The following is a 21,037-nucleotide window of genomic DNA, read 5'->3' as shown; positions in this document are numbered from 1 at the left end:
CGTGGGATAATAGGAAGCGTCAGAAAATGGAAAAACCACGGCAGGAATGGATTTCAGTCGCCGATAGGTGAACAGTGAGGCTGAACATGGGTGAACTTGTTGCTGTAATTCATAATTGTGCGTCCAGGGCCAGAGGCCTACAACAGTTACATATGAAAATCATAAAAAAATACTACCGGGTCATAGATTTTACGCGCTCTGTGCTGTCGTCCATCGGACAGAGAGTTTTAGGGTACCCATCGGAATTCCTGGCACAATAACGCGGATAACGCCATCATCTACTGGGAAAGTTTTAATTTAACTTTCGGCATGGTAACAGCGGGCGCGGGGGAAAAGAGTGGAAACTGCGGCCCGAAAGATACCTCTGGAGGTTACAGAGGCCCGCGTTTTGGCCAATCCGCCAATCCTCTAAGGAAACATGAAGTGGGCAAAACCCGCGGGGGTGCGCAGGCGGTTTTTTGAGAAACTGTTATTCCAAGGTTTTACAAATGTTCTTTTAAAGTTTCCTGTGGGGTAAACGTCACTAAGCGCGTTGCCGCGTGATTTCGCGTGTTGTCTGTCCGCGGTGCTGTGTCAGTCGAAAAGCACTGGGAATTAGTTCTGAGTAAATCCGACATAGCGTCGTAAACAATTGCAATTATTATAGAACAAACCACCGATTTTGATACATAACAGTAGAAAAAACAGTATTTTAAGCATCAATCGCCTTTAAGTACAAGGAAGCTCTTGTCTGACGACGTTTGAACGGAAAAATGATGATACAAGGGCTGGAAAACTCTGCAATGGAGACCACGTTTGGCATTCAGATCAACTATCAAAGGTAAGGTTAAAGCCGTAATGAGGAATTAGTCTAAAAATTATGTAATTTGGTTTTATCAACTAAGTTGAAATTGTAAATTGGCCACCGTTAAGAGTTAAAAGCTGACGTTTCGAACGTTAGCCCGTAAACCGGCGGGAATATCGTTACTCCTGCTGGGTGGGATGCTAGTCTACAGTCTGTAGGCTACCCACCCAGTCCCCTAAAGCAATTCATCAGTTGCCCGTGCCCTTGTACGCTCCTGAATGTAGAGATGCGCTGTGAGGGTGAAGCATCTTACCGAAGAACACTGCACAATAACCTGGTCAAGTCTTCATCCTTTAACTTCCCTGAGTGACCAATTATTCGCCGAAGGCGATGTGAATATTGTCGAATAATCCCCGAGACGAAGTCAAAGGGATTATTCGACATTATAACCCACCCATTAATTTTGGCACGATTTTATTGGTTACTTTACGTTATGTGGTGCAAAATCACAGGGCAGTTATCATGTAATAACCCCCATCCACGCTGATATTTGTCCTCCGATTTTTTCCATGAAAAAGAAACATAGTCAACACAAGAGTTTCAACTTTTCCGTTCTCCTATTTACATGGAAGGAAAACAAACTCATTTTTTTTGCTTGCCTGCGTCAATCACGTGTATTCGCCATCAGATCACCGCTGGCTTTTTTACTGTGTGTATGCGCAGTTTAATTGCAATGTGAAAATTAATGGGAGGATTATAAAATAAATAAACCCCATTCTGGCTTGCTGGTATGTCGGCTGATAATGTCCTTGGCTGAGAGATTGTCCTCAAAATTTCATATTTGCCCTCAAAGCTTCGCTTCTCGGCCAAATATTCATTTTTCGGACAATCTCTCAGCCGTGGACATTATCAGCCGACATACCAGCCGCCCGAAGGGGTTTATTTACTAAATATTCACCGAACCTGAGGCGAATAATTGTTTTAGTATAATTTCAGAGCTGAACAACAGAGCAATTTCTAAAGTCATAACATTTTAGTAACATTTATTAACATTTTATTTTATCATTTTATATAAACCGCGCAGAGGGGTTTATATAGCTTCATATATGGAACTGCTCGAGCAATCAGATTGCTGGAACCCTTTGCTCAGCTCTATAATTATACTAAAAACACAACATCAAGCAGACAAGGGATGAGAATCAAGAAAAAAAATGAGGGAATTACTGGTTGATCCAAAACCAAATTCTCCAAACCAACATCGTAAGAGTTGTAGAGCAGACAGTAAGGAGAGTTGTGAATGAGATCTTGGGAAGGAAAGGGTTAAACCTGGACATGTTGACCCAGAGCTGAGCATTTGCAAATTTAGGGCACTACATTTGACCCACAACTTTTGTGGCCATCCTGAAGAGTGAATTAATTTTTGAAGTTATAAGTTCTTCTATTTCTGATATAAGGTAAAGTGGACTTGATTCTTACATTCCAAATGAGTATTTTTAGTTTTTTAAATAAGGCCCCATCATTAAAAAATGAAATTAAAAATTGCCAATTTTACCTTATCTATGAAGTTTTTCTTAAAATGCGGAAAAATATGATATTTTCATAAAACTGAAATTTATCCCATGAAGTACTATCGTTTGTGTCTCTGATTAGAGGAGCAATATGTTTTCACAGTCATTCGCTTCCAGTCTTTGTTGGTCATTAAGAAAAAAATCTGAGTATGTATAAAATAAAAACATCATACAATGGAAAGTGCACACTTACAATTTTTATACACTTGTTGCAGTGCATCAAATAGCTCACTTGTTCACTGTGCTTACTCATTTGCTTTTTGATGCATGTTAACTCATGAATAAAAATCATTAGTGTGCAATTTCCATGGAATAATCTCTACATATTTTCAAATGATTTTGAATCAAGAAATTTAACTCAAGAAAGTAGGTCCTTAACATTGAAATTGACTTCAGTCTACTAATTATATTTATGTAGTGTAAAGGTTTCCAATAAGTCTGGTTTAATTTTTTTAAATGTGGGTTTCCTGACCTTCCAAAGTTCAGAAAATGGGGGAAATGGTAGGAGTGTTACAAAAACTAAGCCCCCTAAAATTGAATCTGTCAAAATATTAAGTCAAATTTTAACCAAAATAGGTCTAATCTGTCAAATTATCTCCTGTCTGATCCTTTCCACCAAGCTTTAGGTCCAATTTAACATTAAATTTAGGGGTCTTGTTTTCATAATTTCAAAAACAAAGACCCCTCTTAGTCTTGGTCATTACAAAAACTAAGACCCCCACCAACCCAATCTGTAAAATTTCTACAAAGTCAAACTATTACCGTTCAAAGACTATAATCCAAGAACTACTATCATACATGTGCTAGATGATCTGCTTCTTCAAACAGTTTGCCGACATATATTAGCATTGTGGCTTTAGAAAGAGGATGAAAGCCATGACTACCTAGGTATAATTGTACACTGAAAATATGCCCTACCCTTATTGGTCTATAATTATCGTTTAAGTCATAAAATTGATTTTCCACTGGTGATGGATTTTTGTCTTTGTTGTGGGCTGCGACCTGAATGCCTAATTGTCATGTAGTCAACAGCATTATCAGTTAAACATCACACAAAAATATGGATTTTTTTTTCATTTCCTGACTAGATCATAGATAGAAAAGTGCTTTAATAAAAGGGAGAAAAAAGGAGTATATGTTACATTGCATTTTCTTAAACTTTATTTTATCATAATGATTGCCACCCCAGAGATCTCTGGGTTACGATGTAAAGGTAGTTGAGGGGTATGGGTGGGGGTAAGGAGAAATAGTCTGTGAGGGATAATTGCTAAAATCACTCATTAAATAAAAAAAAAAAATTGAATGAATGAATGAATGAATTTCCTGTACTGGCAATGCATCATCTCGAGAAGTTTGAGTTCTAATTTCAGAACTATTAAATGAAAAAAAAACAATCATTACAAAGTGACAATTGCATGACAGTAGTTTGTCAAATTGCAGAGTCTACAAACTGTTAGTGGATCATAGATCAGCATGCGTATGATAGCAGTTTTTGGTTGTTTGATTAAGAGATTATAGTCTTTGAACAGTCATAGTTAAATCTGTGTAGAAATTTTACAGATTGGTGCAGTGGGGGTCTAAGTTTTCATAATGATGAAACCTAAGAGGGGTCTGACTCTCTGTTTTCGAAATTACGAAAACTAAGACCCCTAAATTTACTGTTAAATTTAACTTAAAACTCGGTGGGAAGGTTCGGACATGAGATAATTTGACAGATTTGACCTATTTTGGTTACAATTTGACTTTATATTTCGATGGATTCGATTTTAGGTCTTAGGTCTTAGTTTTCGAGGGTCTTAGTTTTCGTAACAGCCAAAATAGTAGGCAAGTTTTTGAGGCACAAGTGGATAAAACACCTGCACACAGTTTGTAGTGTTTGCGGCGACCAAAATTCTAAATTCTCAAGTTCAAGGAGGTGTCGCTCCAAAACGCGGTTAACGAGGCGTTTAGGACTATTTTACTGATCGAAATGACAAACCAAAGTTGACCGTTTGTACGAATCTTTATTCTTGAAAGGCAATTGACCACGAACCACAATCAATGATGAAAATAACGATTATTCTCACAATCAACCAATCTATTGATCGTAAACTGAAACAACAATACAAATGAAGTTCTATCAATCTACTGAAAAGCCGCGGAGTACATAATCAAAAAATCACGTGTAAAAAACTGGGCCCCAACGTCGATATCGAGATTAGCAATACAAATAAAACAGAACAAAAGTACCCATACAAATTAAAAGAAGTTTGGTGGCTGGTTAACAGCCCATTGTTCTTATTTAAATTACGGGCGTTCACTCGCATTTGGCACGAATTTGGCCCTTAATCTTAAATCAGTAGATAATATGGCAATACCTGTTTGAATATTGTTGCCCAACACTGAAAAGACTAGACTAGAAAAAACAAAGTTATAAAGGTACTCACATATCGGTCCCGCTTGTGCCAGAGGTTGAGAATACGAAAGGGCGAAAGTTTACCAAGACTATTCAAAACTTACGAAGAACTGATTAAAGGGACGCTAAAATTGTCTTTTATATGCGTGTGGTGACGCTGAAAGGTCCAATTACAAAACCAATAGAAATACAGAAAAACAGATTAACAGTGTATTAACCTATAAAGTCTCTTCCTCAGTCTTGATCTGGAATGCTAAGACTTGGTCTACCAAAAAAAAAAGAGAGAAGAGTGTAAAAACTGTTTAGGAAAGTGGACTGTCTTGTTGCAGTGAAGTATCTTACTGATAGTTGACCCTCGATAGAGTGGACTTAACTTATGATGTCTCTTTTTCAGTCTCGATCTGGGATGTACATGGATGTATGAGACATTCTTGTGTCGGGAGAAGCTTGCGTGTGGTAAGTGAGGCTCTCTTTGCAAATTTATGAGAAATGAGTTATTCCAGTGGAATACCAAATGAATTGAAAATATCATCCCAGCGAGGACGGCACGGTCGAGGGTCTACAACCTCCGCCAACTTGCATTTCATATGGTACAAAGTTATTCAAGACACTTTATGTCCTGTTGTGTTTTATGTAAATAAAAAAAAAAAAAGAAAATGTCGAGTAAACCTTTTTTTCATTTCTCGAGTTCAACCTCTATTTTTTGCCCTTTATATTGCAATTATCTTTGACCGTAGGAGGAAAAGGAAACATGTTAAACTTGTAAAGTAGGCAGTGTGATGGGTCGAAAACCAACGCCACCGTAAGCAGTAAAATTTTTCTTGTGCTACAAGAATAGTTAAGGATCTTTGTCTTTGTAGTACATTTATATACTTACGCGTGCACGTTCGTGTTTTATTTTCAAGTATAGAGTCTTTGGCAGGAAATGTTCGAGTTGGTCCTTTGAAGCTGTCTCGTTCTCTTTTAATAGACTGACAATTTAAAGCAAGGGAGTACGGAAAATTTTCAACTTTGGGAAGAAGCAAAAATATGGGGTCCAACCAGCCAAGTTGCATAATGTTCTGGTGAGTGTAACTGTGTGGTGTTGTTGAACGGAGAATTGTAATTCTTGTATGAAGCCATCCCAATAATATGATAGAAAGTGAGTAATTCGTTTATTTCTTTTTATTTCGCCGGTATCTCTGCCCGAAAAAAACACTCCGCCAATTACGTCCTTGTGCTTCACTCAGATAAATTAAAAAATATACGGACGAGCATCCTGGTTGTATTTAAAGGAAAAAATTTCTAAGTCTTTTGGCGGGGTACGTTTGTATGGCCCATTTGAAGCTCTCACTATCTTGATTAAGATGTCGTGTGAAATGACCATCTCAAACCAGAGCCAAGAAAAATAAATTGTCAACCTTGGAAAGACCGAAAAAATCGTGGGTCGATTGACAAGCATAGCATTTGTAATGCAAGTTCAAGTTGGTTCATGAATGAAGTCATACGCATGTTTTCCCTTCTAATTCACTATTTTTTCATTTATGAGATGTATTGGTTGGTTGGAAATTTTTTGATGAAATTGAACGACCTTCTGTTGACTTTCCAAGAAGTTCAATCCTTTTCCCATATGTTAAGGAGCTATCACTTCAAGTTGTACAATACATGTGATATGTGATTACTTTTCTGTTTAAGATACCCAAAAACAATCAAGCTGAAAGAGGTTGAGGTAGACTGAGAATGGAAGGATCTCCACGTATCGTCAGAAGTCAGGAATTTTAACTCGTGTCCATGACGGAGAACACAATTATAATTTTTATTTATTAGTTTAAGGAAGTGGCCACAAACCACCATGAGAATTTGACAAAACTAGAAAATCAGATTGACGGAGTTAGCGTTTCATTGTGCTTTGTTCGTTGTTCTTTGTTTATTGTTGTACTGTGCAGAAGAATAGAGAGTTAAATATTTATTGATACACAATAAAGACGCTCTATTTGTGTGTGATCATTTTATTAACCAGAAGATAGGAAGGTTGATATTTTTCGTTTGAACCTCCCCGAAAAATCGGGGGTCGATCCGTCCACCGTCGCCGACCACACACCCGATTTTTCGTTCCTTCCGAGGTTGACATTTCCCCTTGGTCTCTTGCTTGAGGTGGTCACTTCTAGTGACATCTATAAAGTAAGATAGAAAGACCCTAAAATTTTACCACAAGATCGACAACTTTAAGAAAGTCTTAAGAAAGTTGTTTGAAAGGCGGGTGTGGTGGGGGAGGCTGGATGGGTGGAAAAAAAATTGTATTATAAATACATATACTAAAATTGATGTACTATCACTGTATTATAAATACATCTATACTAAAATTGATGTACTATCACTGTATTATAAATACATCTATACTAAAATTGATGTACTATCACTGTATTATAAATACATCTATACTAAAATTGATGTACTATCACTGTATTATAAGTTTGTAAGAAAACGATTGTAATATACATCTATACTAAAATTGATTGTATTGTAATTTTGTAGATGTTCATACCACAGAAAATAATATAATAATAATAATAAAAAAAATCGGGGGTCGGTCCAATCCGAGACCTTCAAATGTGTCATTGAAACATTTCCACAAGGACCACCATAAGGACGATGTGAACGGGGGATTTAAAACTCCCGACTGACACTTCCTTTCAAGATTAAAACATTCTTTCAGCTTCATTCGTGAAGTGGGCAGAGGTAGCTGCGAAGTAAAGAGAAATCAACGAATTACTAACTTACAACATTTGACATTCCTGGCGAGTGCTTCATGTGAGAGTTGCAAATTTAGAAATATTGAAGAATTAAACACTTCTGGTTCCACTTGAAATGATTTACCACACAATAACACTAAAAATATTTGCCTTAATAACACAGAATTCACTTTAAAAGGTTCTACAATAGTCAAGGAATATTGTAAAAATTATGGTTCTTCAGGCCCGCTTCTACAAGGTCCCGGTTACACAATAGGTACGTAAAGCTGTTCTGTTTTCATTTAAGATGGGGGTTTCAAACGTTTTTAAAATTCTACAATAAAACTGTTAGCTAAAGAAACAAAACGGGCTGGTTGAGGTACCAAAACCGGTGTCTCTATTTAAGTTTTGATATTAACACAAGGATTTGTTATGTTAGCATGACTTTCAGGAAACGGGCCCCTGTTCCCAGAAAAAGTGATTTATTGCGCATTAAATATTTGCAGGTGCAAATTTCCGAATGTGGAACTTATATTGAATAGCGGAGACTTGAGTTGAAGGGGTTCAATAATTAGACCAACTGTACCCGCAAGGCAAAAGTATTATCGTCTTCCTCGACCAAAGAGAATAGCTAACGGATAAATATTGCAGAATTGAACGTTTTTGGTTCCAATTAAAAATATTTTGCTCCCTAATAGCGGGGCTACCACGCGTGTGGGGCAAAGCCCCATACCCATGGAATATGGTCAACCTCTTTTCGTTTGGTTGTCACGTCTGTGTGTCTTGTGTCTTTATTGTTCAAAAGATAAAATTACATATCTTATGTTACATCTAATACAGGAAGTACACTTTCACAAAGCTACATTATACTTAAAAACAATTCTATTAAAAAATGTATTCTTAAAACGGTTTGTGCGAATAGCGGGCATGACAGGGGATTTATTTCTCAAATTATACCTCGTGATCTTGGTCTCAGGGAAGTAGGCTCTAAGAGGATGGCTCAGGATAGTTGAAACCTTGCGACAAATTTTGTGATCTTGCGTTTTAAGTAAGTCACCTATCACTAATTTCTTAGATATGTATTTACGTTTAAAACAACGATCTAAAAACTGCTGGGCTATAGTTAGCTCTGACTCAGAGGCCCCATGCACAGATAGAGCATAAGTGATATTAGGTAGGACAATGGAATTAAATAAAACATCTACTTCTGCTTGGCTACATCCTTCCTTGCGGAGGCATCTGATAACGTATAACCCTTTATTAGCTTTACCTAACTTTTCTTTTAGGTGAGTACTGAATTTGCAGTTCGGCTGAAACGTGAGACCAAGAATGGTTATTGTACTAGTCTGAGGTATGCGTGAGGTATGTATGTGGTATGTATGTATGAGGTATACGTGACTGACCGAGCGTACGTACGTACGTACGTACTTGCCTTCAGATTGCACGGGTAGGGTAGGGGAGACTATCAAAATGAAGGGAGGGGTGTCTCAGGCGAGTCTTGGCAAATGCACATCTTTTTATGTTATCATTAATAATACGAACTTGGGAGCTCCACCTTTAGGCTTGGCTAAATCTATATATTAGCATTGAAAATACTTTTAAATGCAAAACGTAAGGTGTGGATACTCTTAATGGATGAAACAATTCATTAAAAGCCGTTTAACGACGACGCGTCATTTACACTCACCAAAATTGAACGTATTCTCGGTTGCCTGGTTTCCTTGACTTTCTTGGACTCGAAAGGTTTCCTAGAGGAGGAAAGGAACGAGAAATTTACAGATGTATACTTTGACACTTCTGGTTCCACTTAATTTATTTCAAATAGTTAACTGCTGAATTTACAAATTTACAGCTAACTCTAAATTTTTTATCACCATGAAAGAGTCAAAGTGCAACAATGCTATTCACCAAAATGTCAGCCAGACAGTAAGCCAGTTAGTCAGGCATCAGTCAGATGGCCAGTCAGACAGCCAGTTTGTCAGTCAGAAGGTCAGTCAATTGGTCTGGAAACCATTCAGCCAGTCAGTCAATCAATCAATCAGCCATTTAGCCAGTCAGTCTGGCAGGCAGTTAATCAGTGAGTAAATCAATCAGTAAATTAGATGTCCGTTAGATGGTCAGTTAGTTGGTCAGTAAGCCAGCCACCAGTAACCAGCCACCAGTAGTTCTGAGCCCATCAGTCCACCAGTCAATCACTCACTCAGGCGATGAGCCAGTTGGCTAGTAAATAAGTTATTGAGACATTCAGCAAGTCAGTCAGGCAGTCAAACAGCCAGCCAGTAACTCAGTCAGAGAGTCAGTCAGGCAGCCTGAGAGTCAATCAACCAGACAGTCAGTCAGTCAGTCAGTCAGTCAGTGAATCAGCCAACCTGGCTACCAGTCAGCCAACCAGCCAGTCAGTAAGTCAGTCAGTCAGCAAGTCAGTCAGGCAGTCTGACAGTCAATCAACCAGTCAGTCAGTAATTCGGCCCAACAGGCTATCAAACTGTATCTAGATAATTTGGTTTTATCAACTGAGTTGATAATAGAAATGGCCACTATAAAAAGATGTTGACATTTAACTAACTCTTGATACATTGCCTTTAGTTTTTCTATACAATGACTGAATCACATTATCAACTCAGTTGATAAAACCAAATTGGTCAGTCAGTTAGACAATAAGTCAAAAAGTCAGTCCAGCACAAGGGCAGTCAGACAGGCAGCACATCACACATTCACTCACTCCTTTGCCCTTCTCTGCTAATTTCAGTCACTCCATCAACAAGCCAGCTAGTCAGTCTGTCAGCCAGCTTGCCAAGTAGTAAAATTCTATAGACAGTTAGTGATCCAGCAAGTCAGCTAGCTAGTAGTAACTTTCAGTGCAGCAACTAGGTGGACTGGGCATGAAATCTCCCTGTCTTTCAAAAGGGCATGCTCCTAGCAAACCTGTCTATTGGTCAATCAGCCAGTCAATAAGACATACCACCTCAATCAGTCAATGTAGCTGCCAGTTCTTAAGTCTTAGAAAACATGACAGCCACTCAATCAAATGCACATTCAGCCAGTCAGGGTACCAGTCAAACATTTTGTAAGTCAATAGGTCAGTCATCGGAAGATGTTGTTGGTCAAACATTCTAATTTTAATTTTGATTTAATTTTGTCCGTTTTCACTGCATTATTTGCAGTGGGGAAGGACTAGAAAGGAACATAGGAACCATTCGTGCTAGTCCACCCTCCCACCCATCCCACCCCAGGGGAGGACATCCATCACACAGTAATCTCGTGTGTGGGAAATTAACGTCTCCTACCCCTAACCCTGCAGGAGACGGGACCTCCATTTATTTGTCCCTATCCGAGAAGACTAGAATATCTAACCATTTCTAGATGTTATAGAAAGGTAGCAAATTCTTCTCAATTATTTAAAGACCCTGAGTGTTGGTCCGGTCGGGGCTCGAACCCTCGACCTCCCGCACAACAGTCCAGCGCTCTATCCATTGAGCTAACCGGGAGGCGGGTAGGTCACTCTGCGAGGAAGTCACTCAGTTAATGTATCAGCTAGTTTAAAACTTCTGAAAACAATACATCTTTTTCATTCATTGTAAATTTAGTGAATAGCCAAACCATCTGTGTCCATAAGTTTACCTTTCAGTCAGTCAGTATTTAAGTCTGTGAGAATAACAAATGAATAAAGGCTGATAGTTTCTAAAGAAACTGTTTGGGGCTGTGTCGGTGGGGGTAACGAAATAATTTGAATATATCAACAAAGTTGAAATGGTAAATTGGCCACTGTTACGATTATAAAAGCTGACTTCGAGTGTTAGCCCTTCGTTGGAGCGAATAGAGGAATTGTGGGTTGTGTCTGCTTTTAAACGCAGAAAGAGGAGCTACGTGATCGGTGGGTACATGGCAATGAGAAAACACAAATAAATTAGTGGAATGAAAAGCGTGAGAATAACAGCCATTCCAGTGAAACTCTCGGTCAAAGTGATAATTGCATGTTGGAGTCTTAAAGGAAGGGGGGGGGGAGGAGAAGGGGAAGAGCAAAATTCTTATAATGAAAGTGATGTATCCTCTTCTGTTTCCCTCTCCCCCACTTTCTTTTTCTTGTCAAGGGGCAAAGCCAATACCATTGCTGGTTAAGTATCAGTCACCCATCTCTTGTGCACAGTTCAAGATCCATTCAGTGTTGCAAGACAGTCCAGTTTCCAAAACAGTTTTCACACTCTTCTCTTTCTTTTTTGGTGGACCAAGTCTCAGCATATCAGATCAAGACTGAGGAAGAGACTTTGTGGGTTAAGCTGACTTCATTGTGGGTCAGCTATTAGTCACCCATCTCTTGTAAACAGTTCAAGATCCATTCAGTGTAGCAAGACAGTCCAGTTTCCAAAACAGTTTTCACACTCTTCTCTTTCTTTTTTGGTGGACCAAGTCTCAGCATATCAGATCAAGACTGAGGAAGAGACTTTTTGGGTGAAGCTAATGCCTTATTGGTCAACCATTAGTCACCCATCTCTTGCAAACAGTTCAAGATCCATTTATTGCAGCAAGACAGTCCAGTTTGCGAAACAGTTTTCACACTCTTCTCTTTGTTTTCCAGTGGACCAAGTCTTAGCATTCCAGATATCGACTGAGGAAGAGACTTTTTGGGTGAAGCCAACGCCATTGTTTGTCAATCATTAGTCACCCATCTCTTGTACACAGTCCAAGATCCATTCAGCACAAAAAGAGAGTCTAGTTTCTGAACAGTTTTCACACTCTTCTCTTTGTTTTTTTGGTGGACTAAGTCTTAGCATTCCAGATCATGACTGAGGAAGAGACTTTTGGGGTGAAGCCAACACCTTGTTGGTCAACCATTAGTCACCCATCTCTTGTAAACAGTTCAAGATCCATTTATTGCGGCAAAACAGTCCAGTTTCCGAAACAGTTTTCACACTCTTGTCTTTTTTTTTTTGGTGGACCAAGTCTTAGCAATCCAGATCACAACTGAGGAAGAGACTTTTTGGGTGAAGCCAACACCATCGCTGGTCAATTATTAGTCACCCATCTCTTGTACACAGTTCAAGATCCATTTATTGAAGTAAGACAATCCAGTCTCTGAAACAGTTTTCACATTCTTCTCTTTGTTTTTTGGTGGACCAAGTCTTAGCATCTCAGATCAAGACTGAGGAAGAGACTTCATGGGTTAAGCTGACTCAATGCATGTCTGCTATTAGTCACTTGTCTCTTGTACACAGTTTACAATTAAGCAGTACTCTAAATGACTGAATAAAAACCTTGGCTGACATATGGAACCCATCTGTCAAGTTGACACAATTTTGGAAAAAGTTTGTCCTGTCCTTTTAAAGCATCTAGAAAAATATTGTCATTTTGAGACCTCACGATGCATTCATAAGACTACTGATCATATGTACCATCTGCAATTTGTCTGATCTCCTCTGTTTGACCTGTTTGGAATGGGTGATCCTACCAGGAGTGCAAGACTCTGCTGATCTAGCTTCCCCCTTGATGGAGTGGTGAATCCTTTCACTACCACAAGATTGAAGGGAATTGCCTTTTATATTGTGAGTTTAAGTATATTTACCTCTGAGTGTGTGCTAATATCATCTACCAACAGGTTTGTCTACTTTCAGTCCATGATCCATACTGCAAAAAATTTGAAAACAAACAAAACAATGAAAATCTGAAACCCTTTCCTGGAAGAAATGATACTTTCACATGCTATTCACCTCCAAACTAGCCAATCAGCGCATGTCAAAAGCACTCTTGACTTGTATGGGATATACTTAATATTGATTACAAAATGTGGTGTTTTCTTAGGATTTCCAGCCCTGAGAAAGGTCATAACAGCACCTGTGTAGAATTACAATATTTTCAAACAGCCAATCAGCTGCTGACATGTCAGTTACACCACACGATCAGGTAATGATGAATGAATGGCAAAGCTTTCACTATTCTCAATCCAAGGTAATTCACAGTAATTTTCTTGGATTGTAGCTGCTAACAACAATGAAAAATTCAAATCCTTTACAAACAGTGAAGTTTAAGATTTCTTGAAGCAGAATTCTTGATAAGGAATTTCTCTTCTCATGTTCAACTTGAAGAGAAATTCAATATTCATGCACACCCATGTCTTATCCTCTGTATCTCTCTTTGAGAGTAACAGGCTAACATTGTACTTCAACTGTACTGATGTAACCCTGATAACTTAATAACCTTTTCACTTAAAACAAAAACTGCTTTCACTGAAAAAAACTTATTAAGCATGATTTGGTCAACCACATAACACCTCCAAAGTAACATTTCTGAAACATTTAATTATTCCTTAGAGAAACACCATTATAAGACGAGATCTTAAGTGGCAGGCAATTTCTATATAAAGTACTCAAGAACTGACCATATGAACAACTAATTTTCAAGGATTGGTTTATAAATCTGGAATAGTATTCCCACCAGCCTTTGTACACTAAAGCACTATAAATTTACAGACTGAGGTCATACATCATCAGTTACTGGACATTTCAAAAGGATACTCCTGTTGATGTATATACCTTAATCTACATATTTACCAACTCATAACTTTTTTAACTTAATTTCTTTGTTTATCTATTTTTGTATGTTGTAGGCTACAATTTCTAATTTGTAATTGTTATACTTTACAATTCTTTTTCATCCTTTTATCTTGATTACTGTAGCTACCATTAGCTATGATTAACTATCACAGGCCACCATTGGTACTCTTCTGGTGATTAAGAGAAAGGTGTAGCTTTCTTTTGTTATGTTTAAGCATTTAACTTTTGTTTACGCATTTGGAAAGTTCAAAGTCTACGGATATTCATTTTCTAACTTAAGCTCACTGAATGATCTACCACCAAAGGCTGGAAATCTTTTTAAAAATTCAGTTTTTTTATCAAATCTACTCATGGTAAAATGAGGAGAGCCCCAACAAAAAGACCAATCATATGTCAAAGTTGGTAGAAATGATGTTCATTATATTAATTTAATATAAAAAGTGCTAAAATTGTGGGTAAGACTTTGATTAAGTATTTTCCATTGCAATGTTAATAGTGATGTGAGTTTACATTTGATGAACAGCGGATGAAGAAGACTTCTTAAGACTCAACTTTGGATTTCTTTGATTTCTTTAAGAAAACATTTTTTCAAAATTTGAGCAGCTAAATTCAGGGTGCGGCTTATCTGCGGGTGCAGCTTATCTCCAGGTTTTTATGGTATTTTGTTGGTTTATACAGGCATCTTAATTAAACATGCACCAAATTTCAACCTCCATACATGACTGCCATAATGGCCCAAATGGGATAATTTTCAACATTTCCATATTTTGAAGAAAGGTAAAAGAGATAAAAGCTTTTCATGCCTATAGTCCATTTCCAAATTACCTTTAGCCCCATTTTTCAAAGCAAGTCCTGGTGCTCATCCTTTTCATTCATTCTTTTCATTCATTCTTTTCATTCATTCTTTTCATTCATTCTTTTCATTCATTCTTTTCATTCATTCTTTTCATTCATTCTTTTCATTCATTCTTTTCATTCATTCTTTTCATTCATTCTTTTCATTCATTCTTTTCATTCACAAATAAATTGAACTCATTTTCACAAGAATAGTTGAGAACCAGGCCTTAAAAAAGGGGTCAAAGATAATTTGGAAATTTCCTATTCTGAAAACAATTTACAAAAAAGTTTAATGAGCCAAACATGAAGATGTTTGTTTCTTCACCTCCATAAGCCAATTCTCAGCATTTTCAGGTGGACAATCTAATTACTTTTAGCAAACATACTGATCATTCATATGGCCTGTTCCTCTGTTTTATTATTTCAGGTTCATTTGCCTTTACATATCCTCTCTTGCAGCTCTAGCAGGTAAACCTTTTTTCTACCAATTGTTGTTAAACTGGGAGGGAGCTGAGCAATTGGAGTGTTTGATCTGCAGATGTATTCTGTACAACTCACACCAAGAGTGCAAGAGTTAACAGGTATACAATAAATTTTTATGTTTTACCCAATTTAACATTGAACTATGTTATCTAACAAGAAGAATGGAGGGGAGGGGGTCAAAATGTTTAAAGTTCTTAAACAATAAGTATTGTAAATAAAATTTCCCTTTAAATTCAAAATATCTACTAAATGCAGCCAGCATTGCTACACTGTATCCGAATCTCAGAAAAATTCTAGCCACATAACACGCTTACCTAGTAAATACAAATTATCAAAGGTACATGTACATGTATGTATTCAACTCATAATCAGACCACATACAATCTGTTTGTGTAGGCCCATACAATCTGTTTGTGTAGCCAACTGTTGTTTCATAGTGAATGTACCAGATTTACCATTTGCCTCACCTATAGTGATATATTGCTGACTATGTGCATAAATCATTGATCAATAAACATTGAATTACTTTACCTGTGGTGTATAGTCATCCTTTTGCCTCAAAAATGTTTTTTTTGAGCGATTTTGAATAAGTCTGAGTTTGTAGTTAATGTAATGCATAAAAGAAAGACCAGGGTGGAAGCCTTGTTTCGAAAGGGTTCAAGCACCCGAGCGATTTTCCCCCTGAAAATCGCATCGCTCCACTTTCAAACTTCGCAGCATTAAGGTCAAAAGATGTGATTCTCCTCCTACCTTCCAATCGAAAATCCATCCAAATGGACCGGAGCTAGCCCGCGAAGAAAATCAAAATCCCACAGTATTTGAGCATCTGGGATGCGTAGCAAGATTCTCGTGTGCCAGCCAGAAACCATCATGTTGATTTCCCTTTTCTGATTGGACGACCTTATTTTGAATTGGTCAATCAGAAATTGAATTGGAAGGTACGAAGAGAATCGTGCATCTTTTGACCTTAGTGCTGAGAAGTTTGAAAGTGGAGCGATGCGATTTTAGGGGGGAATCGCTCAGGTGCTTAAACCCTTTTGAAACAAGGCTTCCACCCTTGTCTTTCTTTTATGCATTACATTAACGATGAACTCAGACTTATTCAAAATCACTCAAAAAAACATTTTTGAGGAAAAAAGGACAACTATACACCACGGGTAAAGTAATTCAACGTTTATTCGTCAATGATTTATGTACATAGTCAGCAATATATCACTATTGGCGAGGCAAACGGTAAATCTGGTATATTCACTATAAAACAACAGTCGGCTACACAAACAGATTGTATGGGCCCCCTGTGATCAGACAACAACAACTTAATGGGCCACTTTGCTTACATCTAACGGAATAGTTTTCGTTCAATATGTTGCATGAATTTCAAAGACACGAAATCTAAAAGCAGCATGTTTAAAACGAATAGTTCTTGAACAGGCGAGCTTACCTATGGCTGATTGTATCTGTGAATGTTTCAATAATGGTTGGTGCACGTGTGTGTTGACATCAGGTCTCCATTTCTGTCTTTAAGCAGCTATCAAAATCGTGTTTCCTTCATCAGAGTACCCAGAAAGGGGAAGAAATACGTACCCACGCCATTGGATACTTAAGCCGCCGTTTTCGTTGCGAATAAATGGAGCCAAAGAAGAGTAAAATGCACTCTTTCTCGGGCGTCATCTTTCGCCGCCATGTTTAATTCATCATTTGGTCCCAGTCCCCAAGCACATCATAATACAAGTGGAGTTGTGATAGAAAACTTGGGAAGCATTACGCAGATAAACGCGTTTCCTTCAAATAGCTCGTTTAAACCACAAAGTTTACCGAAAAACAATCACAGTTCCGAGCACTCAATCAGTTTGGGTTTGGATTTTAAAGAATGAAAGCTGTATACAATTCATGGCCAGCTTCTGTTGGGTGAGACTCTGCGGTTTTTGATCTTTTGCGACTCGTGCACCTGTAACCCGAAAAGGGAGAGGTGGGAGAGGGGCTGGAATTATCGCATCACAAATGGGGCGCCTTGCACTTGAGCTTTCACCAGCTTACGTTCAAATTATTATATTAGAATCAACCATAAATCTGAAAAAAATTATCTTCAACATCTCAGTAAAGTGGTTTCACCGCATTTTATCATCGACTTATGCCCATGACGCAGAAAACAGGAAACAACGTACTCACGCAATTTCCTTTCCGAATTTCATTTGATTCACTTCTCAAAAAAAATAATAATAGGGGTCAATGTTTGTATCTGAGCAACTGCGCACCCACCCCTCCCCTAGTCCAACATTAACCATATATTGCAATCAGTTTATCGTTGTTAGGTTTGGGGAGGAGTGGGTGCACATTTGCTCGATGCTAATATTGATCTAATACTAGTCTTTCAAAATTCTTGATTTGTAACCGTCGCAAACCTGAGGCCACTGCAGACTACAATCACTCTTTGAAAATGAAACCAATAATTGGTTATTGGTCACGTATCACACTGAAGTTAAAATACCGTTACTAAATGGCAACAACCTAATTCTTGTTCCTTGAAATAAAATGTTTTACCCTGAATATTGACAAAAAAAAGCTAGGCTCGTTACATTTTCGAGGGTCTCTATCGTGTGCGGCCATGAGTGTGAAACTACCTAGCTTTGACAATGAAAATTTATAACTTTTTATATCAAAATATACTTCTACTGTTCACTTTCTCATTTGATACTACCTTACTGTATTAAAATGTAAATTTTAACAGAAAAAAGGTCATGTCAAAGAAATGCTAAAATACCGTTAAACTTAATATGATCAACTCAATGCAACAAGTTACTTAAACATGACTCAGGTCTCGGGCGACATGACATGACTTCGGGCGAGATGACTTGACTTCGGGCGACATGACATGACTTTGGGCGACATGACATGACTCCGGGCGAGATGACTCACGGGCGACTTGACTGGTTACCGTTTAATCAGTCAAAATCACCTTTAGTTTTCAGTCTTAGAGCTAAAATAAAGCTAAAGATATCATTACATTATATATAATTTCTGAACCTTTGTGGTCAAGCCTTACAACTACATATAAAAAGAATCAAGCTTCTGACCCTTAAAACCTTGACATCAGTATAGATATTCTCCATCCACACTGCTCTCTACAAATTTCTTAATGTGCGAACAAGGACAATTGGTTTAACAATCAAGAGCTTCTAGCTTCAGTTGGTGATCCCTTCCTCTTTTTTCTCACGACCTTAATTAACCTCGTTCCAAGGGTCTCTCATCTTCCCGCCCCCAGGTCTGTTCTCTCTCGCTCCAAGGGGCAGGAAGATGAGAGACCCTGGGAACGAGGTTCGACCTTACTGTGTGATTCATGGGTGATATTGTGAGGAGAAATTAAAAGCTAGACTCTTAGGGGTAAAGTGGTTAAAAACGGTTAGGAAGGCATCAAATAAAGTCACCTTTCAATGTTACTCCGGCTAAATTCTAAGAAAAATGGAAGAGAGAAGACTAAGCAAATGAAGTAAAAATGTCAACTTGGCATGGTAGACTCAGCTTCGAGGGCCCCCAAGCATTGTATTGTACAAAGTGGTCCTTTCACAAGGCTGTACCGCATCATTGTACCACAGGGGCCTTGATTTGGAGATGTTCATGTTCTGGTTCGTCCTCTTGCATGATCACCTGAGAACCATAAACATATTAAAAGATCTTAAATTTTTATCAAAGTTTACAGAGGAAGCACTTTTATTCAGAAGAAAATGAAACAAAAACTGCAATATCGAAGGCCAAACAACTCATACGTCAGTAAAAAGGTATGGCAATTAAATCCAAGACTAACTGATTGACGCCACGGGCAGGAACGTGTATGTAGACAAAAAAATAGAACCATTTTTAAATTGGAGGTAGTGCAGCTGGGAGATCTGAGCCCTGGTTTCACACCTGCGAAGGTCCCAAGTTTAAGCCGGCAGCAAACACCTTTAACAAACCAACTGATTTGAATCCAGCTAGTCGCGATTTTTGAATCTGTTATCCGGCATTTAAGTATATTTCAGACTTTATTTCTTCGGTCCACTAACGAGGAAAACTGTCAGGGATAAAACTGGTAGTTTCGCACGCATTGTTGGTACTTTTAATCGGAAACTTAAAGGTAGAATTCGATACTTACCCTAAAAGTTGAGAGTTACATCGTCACCAAATAAGACAAACGGAGCCCAGTACTTCCTATCAGAGTACAGAGCTGACTCTCTCATCTTTCTCATGGTCTGGTGAAGAGATTCACTTGCACTGAGTTTCTCACGAATCAAGAACTTGTAGAATATGTTCATAAATGCTTTTGTAGCTCCATCATCCACAGCCCAAAGAGACATCAGAACTGAACGAGCACCGGATCCTAGGAAAGCACGAGCAATTCCAACAATCCCTTCGGCTTTCAATGTCTTACCACGAGCACTATGACAACAGCTGAGTACCACCAGCTTGGCTCTGATACCAACTTGAGCTACGTCGTTCATTGTCAGTAAGAAGTCTTCCTTCTTGGAAACTCCAACGACAGACTTGTTGGGAGCAAGAGCTATTTCCCCGGTGTCTTCATCGCCATGGGCAGCAATGTGCACTAAGCTCACTTCTTGGATTCTTCTCAAGACATCCTCCTTTGTTGCCTCCTCTCCTATCAAACAAGGCACTCCCACCAACCTTGACACCATCTGAGCTTCCTCTCTGGCTTTAGGCAATGGATCCAGAGTCTTAACACATCCATTGATCTCTATTGGGCCGACAGCTGGATCTCCGACGATCAAAGCTCCACTTTGAGAGTGATAGCTGGCTGGCGAGTCATGAATGAGCTTCAGTGTCGTTAGTGATGGGATGAGGCGGACCCTCAAAGTTTCAGAAAGGTACTTTCCATTGTCATCCTTTAATGATGCAAAAGGTGTCAAGAAATAGCCAGATTCTATGGATATGATGATCTCCGAGCTGTCTATGAGGTCAAAAATGGGAGCAATGAAGGCCGCGTACGACTTGAACATGCAAGAAAAGATACGATATGACTTTCCTCCGATTTGTTTTATCCCAAGCTTTTGCACGGAACCTTTGTTTGGTTTTAACTTTTGTTCCAGTGGAGCAAATGGATCATTTTCATACAGTGAGGCCAATGAACGATCCTCGCATTGAATGTCATCCAAAGTTGATGAAGATGTATCCATCCCAGGCTCTTCAGTAGCACTACTTTCTTTGGATAGCTCTGTTTCCAAGTCTACATTAACCAGTCTGAATTTTACACTTCCGCCTTTGTCAACGAACCACAGGGCGAAAATTTTCATTTCAAATGCTGCTATAAAGAGAAAGTTTCTTTGCTGCTCTTTAAAAAAGTCCTGAAAAGCATTTAGAGTTACTTCATTTAGGCCGGGAGTCCTTTTTATTCCGTACTTCTTCGACATTAGATCAACAAGAGCGCGACTTCGTCCGAGCTCTAGAGTAAAAAGAGCTTGGTTGAAATTCGTCTCGCGAAGAAGAAGCCACGAAAGAGATTCATAACAAGAACAATTCGTACCATCCAATGAAATCTTGTCGGTTTCATCGTTAAGGGAAGATCGAGTACTTTGGTGGTTTTTTATGCTTTCAAGCAAGGTTTCACGGGCCTTTGAGAAGTTTCTCTGAGAGGAATATGCATGGCCTAAATCATAAAGAACATCGATTTGCGATTGATCTTTCTTTCCAGTTTCCTTCATCATCTCAAGTGCTTTGCTCTT

At 38.4% G+C, this 21,037-nt stretch overlaps 2 protein-coding genes and 1 long non-coding RNA gene across 5 annotated transcripts in view; 1 reads left to right on the top strand and 2 right to left on the bottom strand.

Annotated features, from left to right (window-relative positions):
* Window positions 1-425: 425 nt before the first annotated feature.
* On the top strand, window positions 426-6,725 carry LOC148732902 (uncharacterized). 2 transcript variants are annotated; one of them, XR_016000701.1, is made up of 4 exons: window positions 426-820; window positions 5,142-5,203; window positions 5,658-5,811; window positions 6,422-6,725. It is a non-coding gene; the product is annotated as an uncharacterized LOC148732902 (long non-coding RNA). The 2 variants fall into 2 exon arrangements; XR_016000702.1 differs by having other exon boundaries at window positions 524-820; window positions 5,653-5,811.
* Window positions 6,720-18,967, bottom strand: LOC148732901 (uncharacterized). Of its 2 annotated transcripts, XM_088758836.1 has the most exons (6): window positions 16,768-17,225; window positions 13,019-13,080; window positions 11,491-12,785; window positions 9,146-9,206; window positions 7,331-7,469; window positions 6,720-6,900 (listed from the first exon to the last, which is right to left on the bottom strand). In XM_088758836.1, exons 3-6 carry the CDS (start codon window positions 11,565-11,567, stop codon window positions 6,731-6,733), a joined length of 447 nt encoding a protein of 148 aa, XP_088614962.1. In that variant the 5' UTR covers window positions 11,568-12,785; window positions 13,019-13,080; window positions 16,768-17,225; the 3' UTR covers window positions 6,720-6,730. The 2 variants fall into 2 exon arrangements, with proteins under 2 accessions (XP_088614962.1, XP_088614963.1); XM_088758837.1 differs by lacking the exon at window positions 11,491-12,785 and having other exon boundaries at window positions 16,768-18,967.
* LOC111323645 (uncharacterized) overlaps window positions 18,310-21,037 on the bottom strand; it is a 7,368-nt gene continuing 4,640 nt past the window's right edge. The window contains exons 2-3 of the mRNA XM_022927050.2: window positions 19,456-21,037; window positions 18,310-18,971 (exon numbers count right to left, since the gene is read on the bottom strand). The exon at window positions 19,456-21,037 is cut by the window's right edge and continues 1,495 nt beyond it. Of these exons, the coding sequence (XP_022782785.2) occupies window positions 19,457-21,037 (1,581 nt within the window). The 3' untranslated portion in view covers window positions 18,310-18,971; window position 19,456. The remainder of the gene's footprint in view (window positions 18,972-19,455) is intronic.

This window comes from Stylophora pistillata, chromosome 4 (assembly GCF_964205215.1).
Source record: "Stylophora pistillata chromosome 4, jaStyPist1.2, whole genome shotgun sequence".
NCBI classification, from domain to species: domain Eukaryota; kingdom Metazoa; phylum Cnidaria; class Anthozoa; order Scleractinia; family Pocilloporidae; genus Stylophora; species Stylophora pistillata.
This window is presented reverse-complemented; position numbering and strand designations above follow the sequence as displayed.

Excerpts from the sequence above, each read along its gene's own strand:
- LOC148732901 (XM_088758836.1), bottom strand. The coding sequence starts at position 11,567 with ATGGTATTGGCTTTGCCCCTTGACAAGAAAAAGAAAGTGGGGGAGAGG. Across the intron at positions 9,207-11,490 it reads GAGGATACATCACTTTCATT|GAAACCTTTCGAGTCCAAGA; the intron begins ATAAGAATTTTG and ends TTCCTCCTCTAG. Across the intron at positions 6,901-7,330 it reads TTTCAATGACACATTTGAAG|ATGTCACTAGAAGTGACCAC; the intron begins GTCTCGGATTGG and ends CTTACTTTATAG.